Source organism: Oncorhynchus nerka, linkage group LG11 (assembly GCF_034236695.1).
Source record: "Oncorhynchus nerka isolate Pitt River linkage group LG11, Oner_Uvic_2.0, whole genome shotgun sequence".
NCBI lineage: Eukaryota > Metazoa > Chordata > Actinopteri > Salmoniformes > Salmonidae > Oncorhynchus > Oncorhynchus nerka.
The window spans coordinates 6,044,458-6,054,024 of record NC_088406.1 but is presented as its reverse complement, the minus strand read 5'-3'; the positions used below and the strand labels follow the sequence as shown (position 1 = coordinate 6,054,024).

At 57.6% G+C, this 9,567-nt stretch overlaps 1 protein-coding gene across 1 annotated transcript in view; it reads right to left on the bottom strand.

Annotated features, from left to right (window-relative positions):
* The window catches only part of cog6 (component of oligomeric golgi complex 6), a 127,639-nt gene that overhangs the window by 58,732 nt on the left and 59,340 nt on the right, over positions 1 to 9,567 (bottom strand). Inside the window, exon 5 of the mRNA XM_065024170.1 lies at positions 1,174 to 1,368. Within this exon, the coding sequence (XP_064880242.1) occupies positions 1,174 to 1,368 (195 nt within the window). The remainder of the gene's footprint in view (positions 1 to 1,173; positions 1,369 to 9,567) is intronic.

Below are 9,567 nucleotides of genomic sequence, written 5' to 3'. Positions count from 1 at the left end.
AGAACACAGTGGCCTCCAAATGCAAGAAGTTTGGAACCACCAAGACTCCTCCTAGAGCTGGCAGTCTGGCCAAACTGAGCAATCGGGGGAGAAGAACCCGATGGTCACTCTGACAGAGCTCCAGCGTTCCTCTGTGACGATGGCAGAACCTTACAGAAGGACAACCATCTCAACAGCACTCCACCAATCAGGCCTTTATGGTAGAGAGGCCAGATGTAAGCCACCCCTCAGTAAAAGGCACATGACAGCCTGCTTGGAATTTGCCAAAAGGCACCTAAAGACTAAGACCATGAGAAACAAGATTCACTGGTCTGATGAAACCAATATTGAACTCCTTGGCCTGAATGCCAAGCGTCACGTCTGGAGGAAACCTGGCACCATCCCTACGGTGAAGCATGGTGGTGGCAGCATCATGCTGTGGGGGTGTTTTTCAGCGGCAGGGACTGGGAGACTAGTCAGGATCGAGGCAAAGATGAACGGAGCAAAGTACAGAGAGATCCTTGATAAAAACCTCCTCCAGAGCGTTCAGGACCTCAGACTGGGGCGACGGTTCACCTTCCAACAGGACAACGACCCTAAGCACACAACCAAGATAACGCAGGAGTGGCTTTTGCACAAGTCTCTGAATGTCCTTGAGTGGCCCAGCCAGAGCCCAGACTTGAACATCTCTAGAGACCTGAAAAGAGCTATGTGGCGACGCTCTCCATCCAACCTGACAGAGCTTGAGAGGATCTGTAGAGAAGAATGGGAGAAACTCCCAAATACAGGTGTGCCAAGCTTGTAGCATCATACCCAAGAAGACTCGAGGCTGTAACCACTGCCAAAGGTGCTTCAACAAAGTACTGAGTAAAGGGTCTGAATACTTATGCAAATGTGATTTTTCAGTTATCAAATTATCAAACAATTCTAAAAACTTGTTTTTGCTTTGTCATTATGGGCTATTGTGATGTCATTATGGGCTATTGTGATGTCATTATGGGCTATTGTGATGTCATTATGGGATATTGTGATGTCATTGTGGGCTATTGCGCGTAGACTGAGGTAAAAACAAAAAAAACAATTGAATCCATGTTATCCATTGTAGACTGTAAGGCTGTAACGTAACAAAATGTGGAAAAGGGGAAGGGGTCTGAATACTCTCCGAGTGCTCTGTATATACAGTTTGTCTCTCACCCTGCAGTCTGCTGATTGGTCCTCAGGAGAATCCTGACGTCTTCGTGGATGTTCTTCACTCTGCTCAGAGCCTTGAAGAAGTCCTCCGTGACGGGCGCGTCTCTTACCCCTCGTAGTGTGTCCATCTCTTCAGAGGACAGCTGGAACTTAGACAGGAAGGCCTGAGCCACCTGGGACCGCACCTCTAAACGATGACTGGGAGGAGATAACGACAATGTTAGACTTCGTAAAAGAGGGTGTGTGGGCAGGCTTTAGTTTCAGCCCAGCCTTAACACACATCTGGTTCCGCTTAGCTAATCAGTGGCCTTGATGATCACGGTTGATTAGTTCTGGCTGGACAAAAAGCCTGCACACACTCTGGGATCACGGGAAACAAAGAAAGAAAGGAGAATGAGTCAGTGTGACCAAGGAGGTGTAATGTTTCAAACTACCAGTAGGTGGCAGTCACGCACCTTTAATAGCAGCACAACATTTGACACTGGCTGAATTACAGTAGCAGGAGGTGAAACAGTGACTGAATTACAGTAGCAGGAGGTGATACGGTGACAATTACAGTAGCAGGAGGTGAAAGTGACTGAATTACAGTAGCAGAAGGTGAAACAGTGACTGAATTACAGTAGCAGGAGGTGAAACAGTGACTGAATTACAGTAGCAGGAGGTGTAACAGTGACTGAATTACAGTAGCAGGAGGTGAAACAGTGACTGAATTACAGTAGCAGGAGGTGAACAGTGACTGAATTACAGTAGCAGGAGGTGAAACGGTGACAATTACAGTAGCAGGAGGTGAAACTCTGTCCATACCACCTAGCTTCTCTCTTTCTCCCCCTCTGTCCATACCACCCAGCTTCTCTCTCTCCCTTTTTCTTTCTCTAACAATCCCTCTGTCCCAATCACCAACTCTTTTTTCCTCTCTCCCATTCCCCCTCTCGTTCTTCCTCTATCCCGTTCCCCCTCTCGTTCTCCCTCTCTCCCGTTCCCCCTCTCGTTCTCCCTCTCTCCCGTTCCCCCTCTCGTTCTTCCTCTATCCCGTTCCCTCTCTCGTTCTTCCTCTCTCCCGTTCCCTCTCGTTCTTCCTCTCTCCCGTTCCCCCTCTCGTTCTCCCTCTCTCCCGTTCCCCACTCGTTCTTCCTCTCTCCCGTTCCCCCTCTCGTTCTTCCTCTCTCCCGTTCCCCCTCTCGTTCTTCCTCTATCCCGTTCCCCCTCTCGTTCTTCCTCTCTCCCGTTCCCCCTCTCGTTCTTCCTCTCCCCGTTCCCCTCTCGTTCTTCCTCTCCCCATTCCCCCTCTCGTTCTTCCTCTCCCCCATTCCCCCTCTCGTTCTTCCTCTCCCCCATTCCCCTCTCGTTCTTCCTCTCCCCATTCCCCCTCTCGTTCTTCCTCTCCCCCATTCCCCCTCTCTTCCTCTCCCCTATTCCCCCCCCTCTCGTTCCCCCTCTCTCCCATTCCCCCTCTATCCCGTTCCCCCTCTCGTTCCCCCTCTATCCCGTTCCCCCTCTCGTTCCCCTCTCTCCCGTTCCCCTCTCGTTCTCCCTCTCTCCCGTTCCCCCTCTCGTTCTTCCTCTCTCCCGTTCCCCCTCTCCCATTCCCCCTCTATCCCGTTCCCCTCTCGTTCTCCCTCTATCCCGTTCCCCCTCTCGTTCTTCCTCTATCCCATTCACCCTCTCGTTCTTCCGCTCTCCCATTCCCCCTCTCGTTCTTCCGCTCTCCCATTCCCCTCTCATTTCTATCCCGTTCCCCCTCTCGTTTCTCCCTCTCTCCCATTCCCCCTCTATCCCGTTCCCCCTCTCGTTCTTCCTCTATCCCATTCCCCCTCTCGTTCTTCCTCTATCCCATTTCTCGTTCTTCCTCTATCCCGTTCTCTCGTTCTTCCTCTATCCCATTCCCCCTCTCGTTCTTCCTCTATCCCGTTCCCCCTCTCGTTCTTCCTCTATCCCGTTCCCCCTCTCGTTCTTCCTCTATCCCGTTCCCCCTCTCGTTCTTCCTCTATCCCGTTCCCCTCTCGTTCTTCCTCTATCCCGTTCCCCCTCTCGTTCCCCCTCTTCCCCCCCTCTCGTTCTTCTCTCCAATTACCCCTCTATCCCGTTCCCCCTCTCGTTCTTCCTCTATCCCGATCCCCTCTCGTTCTTCCTCTATCCCGTTCCCCCTCTCGTTCTTCCTCTATCCCGTTCCCCCTCTCGTTCTTCCTCTATCCCGTTCCCCCTCTCGTTCTTCCTCTATCCCTTCCCCCTCTCGTTCTTCCTCTATCCCGTTCCCCCTCTCGTTCTTCCTCTATCCCGTTCCCCCTCTCGTTCTTCCTCTATCCCGTTCCCCCTCGTTCTTCCTCTCTCCCCCCCCCCTTCCTCTATCCCGTTCCCCCTCTCGTTCTTCCTCTCTCCCGTTCCCCCTCTCGTTCCCCTCTATCCCGTTCCCCTCTCGTTCTCCCTCTCTCCCTTCCTCTATCTATCCCGTTCCCCCTCTCGTTCCTCTATCCTTCCCCCTCTATCCCGTTCCCCCTCTCGTTCTCCCTCTCTCCCATTCCCCCTCTCTCCCATTCCCCCTCCCCGTTCCCCCTCTATCCCGTTCCCCTCTCGTTCTCCTCTATCCCGTTCCCCCTCTCGTTCTCCCCCTCCTCGTTCTCCCCCTCTCGTTCTCCCCCTCTCGTTCTCCCCTCTCGTTCTCCCCCTTGTTCTCCCCCTCTCGTTCCCCCTCTATCCCGTTCTCCCTCTCTCCCCGTTTCCCCTCTCGTTCTCCTCTCTCCCGTTCCCCTCTCGTTCTTCCTCTCTCCCGTTCCCCTCTCGTCTCTCCTCTCTCCCGCCCCCCTCTCGTTCTTCCTCTATCCCGTTCCCCCTCTCGTTCTTCCCTATCCCGTTCCCCCTCTCGTTCTCCCCCCTCGTTCTCCCCTCTCGTTCTTCCCTCTCGTTCCCCCTCTCGTTCTTCCTCTCTCCGTTCCCCCTCTCGTTCTTCCTCTATCCCGTTCCCCCTCGTTCTTCCTCTCTCCCGTTCCCCTCTCGTTCTCCTCTATCCCGTTCCCCCTCTCGTTCTCCTCGTTCCCTCTCCTCTATCCCGTTCCCCCCCTCTCGTTCTCTCCTCCCCTCTATCCCGTTCCCCCCCGTTCTTCCTCTATCCCGTTCTCTCGTTCTTCCTCTATCCCATTCCCCCTCTCGTTCTTCCTCTATCCCATTCCCCTCTCTCGTTCTTCCTCTATCCCGTTCCCCCTCTCGTTCTTCCTCTATCCCGTTCCCCCTCTCGTTCTTCCTCTATCCCGTTCCCCCTCTCGTTCTTCCTCTATCCCGTTCCCCCTCTCGTTCTTCCTCTATCCCGTTCCCCCTCTCGTTCTTCCTCTATCCCGTTCCCCCTCTCGTTCTTCCCCTCTCTCCCCTCTCGTTCCCTCTCTCCGTTCCCCCTCCCCTCTCGTTCTTCCTCTCTATCCCCTCCGTTCTTCCTCTATCCCGTTCCCCCTCTCGTTCTTCTCTATCCCGTTCCCCTCCGTTCTTCCTCTATCCCTTCCCCCTCTCGTTCTTCCCTCTCCCCTCTCGTTCTTCCTCCCCGTTCCCCCTCTCGTTCTTCCTCTATCCCGTTCCCCCTCTCGCTCTTCCTCCGTTCCCGTTCCCCCTCTCGTTCTTTCTCCCGTTTCCTCGTTCTCCCTCTCCCGTTCCCCCTATCCCGTTCCCCTCTCGTTTCCCTCTCTCCCATTCCCCCTCTCGTTCCCCCTCTCCTTCCTCTATCCCTTCCCCTCTCGTTCCCCCTCTATCCCGTTCCCCCTCTCGTTCCCCCTCTCTCCCCATCTCGTTCCCTCTCTCCCATTCCCCCTCTTTCCTCTCTCCCGTTCTTCGTTCTCTATCCCGTTCCCCCTCTCGCTCTCCTCTTCTTCCTCTCTCTCCGTTCCCCCTCTCGTTCTTCCTCTCTCCCCTCTCTCCCTCCCCTCCTCGTTCCCCCTCTCCCGTTCCCCTCTTCTTCCTCTCTCCCGTTCCCCTCTTCTTCCTCTCTCCCGTTCTCTCGTTCTCCTCTCTCCCGTTCCCCCTCTCGTTCTCTCCTCTCTCCCGTTCCCGTTCCCCTCTATCCCGTTCCCCCTCTCGTTTCTATCCCGTTCCCCTCTCGTTCTCCCCTCTCTCCCCCTCTCGTTCCCCCCTATCCCGTTCCCCTCTCGTTCTTCCTCTCTCCCGTTCCCCCTCTCGTTCTTCCTCTCTCCCTCCCTCTCGTTCTTCCTCTATCCCGTTCCCCTCTCGTTCTCCCTCTCTCCCGTTCCCCCTCTCTTTCTTCCTCTATCCCGTTCCCCCTCTTTCTTCCCTCTCCCGTCCCCCTCTCGTTCTTCCTCTATCCCGTTCCCCCTCCGTTCTTCCTCTATCCCGTTCCCCCGTTCTCTCCCGTTCCCTCTCGTTCTTCCTCTATCCCGTTCCCCCTCTCGTTCCCCCTCTATCCCGTTCCCCCTCTCCCTTCTCCCGTTCCCCCTCTATCCCGTTCCCCCTCTCGTTCTCCCTCATCCCGTTCCCCCTCTCGTTTCCTCTCTCCCGTTCCCCTCTATCTCGTTCTCTCCCTCCCTCCCGTTCCCCCCCCTCTCCCCTCTCCCCCCCCCTCTCGTTCCCCTCTCTCCCGTTCCCCTTCTCCCCTCTCTCCCGTTCCCCCTCTTCTCTCTCCCGTTCCCCTCTCGTTCCTATCCCGTTCCCCCTCTCGTTCTTCCCGTTCTCCCCCCGTTCCTCGTTCCCCCTCTATCCGTTCCCCTCTCGTTCTTCTCCGTTTCCCCTCTCGTTCTCCCTCTATCCCGTTCCCCCTCTCGTTCTCCCTCTCTCCCGTTCCCCTCTCGTTCTCCCTCCTCCCGTTCCCCTCTCGTTCTCCCTCTCTCGTTCTCCCCCTCTCCCGTTCCCCTCTCGTTCTCCCTCTCTCCCGTTCCCCCTCTCGTTCCCTCTCTCCCTCGTTCCCCCTCTCGTTCCCCTCTCTTTCTCCCTCTCTCCCGTTCCCCCTCTCTTTCTTCCTCTCTCGTTCCCCCTCCGTTCTTCCTCTCTCCCGTTCCCCCTCTCGTTCTTCCTCTATCCCGTTCCCCCTCCGTTCCGTTCCCCCTCCCCTCTCGTTCTCTCCTTCCTCCCGTTCCCCCTCTCGTTCTTCCTCTATCCCGTTCCCCCTCTCGTTCTTCCCCTCTCCCCGTTCCCCTCTCTCCCGTTCCCCCTCGTTCTTCCTCTCTCCCGTTCCCCCTCTCGTTCCCCCTCTATCCCGTTCCCCCTCTCGTTCTCCCTCTTCGTTCCCCTCTCCCGTTCTCCCCTCTCCCGTTCTCCCCCTCTATCCGTTCCCCCTCTCGTTCTCCTCTCCCATTCCCCCTCTATCCCGTTCTTCCTCTATCCCGTTCCCCCCGTTCTCCCTCTCTCTTCCCCCTCTCTTCCGTTCCCCCTCTCGTTCTTCCTCTCTCCCGTTCCCCCTCTCGTTCTTCCTCTCTCCCGTTCCCCCTCTCGTTCTTCCTCTCTCCCGTTCTCCTTCCTCTCGTTCTTCCTCTCTATCCCGTTCCCCCTCTCGTTCTCCCCCTCTCTCTCCCCCCCGTTCCCCCTCTCGTTCTTCCTCTCCCCCCGTTCCCCCTCTCCGTTCCCTCTCTCGTTCTCCCTCTCTCCCGTTCCCCCTCTCGTTCTCCCTCTCCCGTTCCCCCTCTCGTTCTCCCTCTCTCGTTTCTCCCTCTCTCCCGTTCCCCCTCTCGTTCTTCCCTCTCTCCCGTTCCCTCCGTTCTCCCCTCTCCCGTTTCGTTCTCCCTCTCTCCGTTCCCCTCTCGTTCTTCCTCTATCCCGTTCCCCCTCTCGTTCTCTCTCCCATTCCCCCTCTATCCCGTTCCCCCTCTATCCCGTTTCTCGTTCTCCCTCTCTCCCGTTCCCCTCTCTTTCCCTCTCTCCCGTTCCCCCTCTCATTCTTCCGCTGTCCCCCTCTCGTTCTTCCTCTCTCCCGTTCCCCCTCTCGTTCTTCCTCTCTCCCGTTCCCCCTCTCGTTCTCCTCTATCCCGTTCCCCTCTCGTTCCCCCTCTCGTTCTCCCCCCTCTCGTTCCCCTCTCGTTCTCCCCTCTGTTCTCCCCCCGTTTCTCCCCACTCTCCCCCTCTATCCCGTTCCCTCTCTCGTTCTCCCTCTCTCCCGTTCCCCCCCTCCTCTATCCCGTTCCCCCTCTCGTTCTCCCTCTCCCGTTCCCCCCCTTTCTTCGCTCTCCCTTCCCCCTCTCGTTCTTCCTCGTTCCCCCTCTCGTTCCCTCTCCCGTTCCCCCTCTCGTTCTTCCTCTATCCCGTTCCCCCTCCCCCTCTATCGTTCCCCCTCTCGTTCTTCCTCTATCCCGTTCCCCCCCCTTCCTCTATCCCGTTCCCCCTCTCGTTCTTCCCTATCCCGTTCCCCCTCTCGTTCTTCCTCTATCCCGTTCCCCCTCTCGTTCCCCCTCTATCCCGTTCCCCCTCTCGTTCCCCCTCTATCCCCTCCCCCTCTCGTTCTTCCTCTATCCCCTTCCCCCTCTCGTTCTTCCTCTATCCCGTTCCCCTCTCGTTCTTCCTCTATCCCGTTCCCCCTCTCGTTCTTCCTCCCGTTCCCCTCTCGTTCTTCCTCTCTCCCGTTCCCCCTCTCGTTCTTCCTCTCTCCCGTTCCCGTTCCCCCTCTCGTTCTCCCTCTCTCCCGTTCCCCCTCTATCCCGTTCCTCCTCTCCCGTTCCCCTCTCGTTCTCCCCCCTCGTTCTCCCCCCTCTCGTTCTCCCCTCTCTCCCCCCGTTCCCCCTCTCTCCCGTTCCCTCTCTCGTTCTCCCTCTCTCCCGTTCCCCTCTCGTTCTTCTCTTCTCCTTCCTCTCTCCCGTTCCCCCTCTCGTTCTTCCTCTATCCCGTTCCCCCTCTCGTTCTCCCTCTCTCCCATTCCCCCTCTCCCGTTCCCCCTCTTCCCCCTCTCGTTCCCCTCTCTCCCGTTCCCCCTCTCTTTCTTCCTCTCTCCGTTCCCCCTCTCGTTCTTCCGCTCTCCCGTTCCCCCTCTCGTTCTCCCTCTCTCCCGTTCCCCCTCTCGTTCTCCCTCTCTCCCGTTCCCTCTCGTTCTCCCTCTATCCCGTTCCCCCTCTCGTTCTCCCTCTCTCCCGTTCCCCTCCTTTCTTCCGCTCTCCCGTTCCCCCTCTCGTTCTTCCGCTCTCCCGTTCCCCCTCTCGTTCTTCCTCTCTCCCGTTCCCCCTCGTTCTTTCTATCCCGTTCCCCCTCTCGTTCTTCCTCTATCCCGTTCCCCCTCTCGTTCTTCCTCTATCCCGTTCCCCCTCTCGTTCTTCCTCTATCCCGTTCCCCCTCTCGTTCTTCCTCTATCCCGTTCCCCCTCTCGTTCTTCTATCCCGTTCCCCTCTCGTTCCTCCTCTATCGTTCCCCCTCTCGTTCCCCCTCTATCCCGTTCCCCCTCTCGTTCTCCCTCTATCCCCTTCCCCCTCTCGTTCTTCCTCTATCCCGTTCCCCTCTCGTTCTTCCTCTATCCCGTTCCCCCTCTCGTTCTTCCTCTCTCCCGTTCCCCCTCTCTCCCGTTCCCCTCTCGTTCTTCCTCTCTCCCGTTCCCGTTCCCCCTCTATCCCGTTCCCCCTCTCCTCTCTCCCGTTCCCCTCTCGTTCTCCCTCTCTCCCATTCCCCCTCTATCCCGTTCCCCCTCTCTCCCATTCCCCCTCTATCCCGTTTCTTCCGTTCCCTCCGTTCCCCCTCTCCCGTTCCCCTCTCTTTCTTCTCTCCCGTTCCCCCTCTCGTTCTTCCTCTCTCCCGTTCCCCCTCTCGTTCTTCCTCTCTCCCGTTCCCCCTCTCGTTCTTCCTCTCTCCCGTTTCTCGTTCTTCCTCTATCCCGTTCCCCCTCTCGTTCTCCTCTCCCGTTCCCCCCCGTTCCCCCTCTCGTTCTCCCTCTCTCCCATTCCCCCTCTATCCCGTTCCCCCTCTATCCCGTTCCCCCTCTCTCCCGTTCCCTCTCGTTCTCCCTCCCGTTCCCCCTCTCGTTCTCCCTCTCTCCCGTTCCCCCTCTCTTTCTTCCGCTCTCCCGTTCCCCTCTCGTTCTTCCTCTCTCCCGTTCCCCCTCTCGTTCTTCCTCTATCGTTCCCCCTCTCGTTCTTCTCTATCCCGTTCCCCCTCTCGTTCTTCCTCTATCCCGTTCTTCCTCTATCCCGTTCCCCCTCTCGTTCTTCCTCTATCCCGTTCCCCTCTCGTTCTTCCTCTATCGTTCCCCCCCGTTCTTCCTCTATCCCGTTCCCCCTCTCGTTCCCCCTCTATCCCGTTCCCCCTCCGTTCTCCCTCTATCCCCTTCCCCCTCTCGTTCTTCCTCTATCCCCTTCCCCCTCTCGTTCTTCCTCCCGTTCCCCCTCTCGTTCTTCCTCTATCCCGTTCCCCCTCTCGTTCTTCCTCTATCCCGTTCCCCCTCTCGTTCTTCCTCTCCCGTTCCCCCTCTCGTTCTTCCTCTCTCCCGTTCCCCCTCGT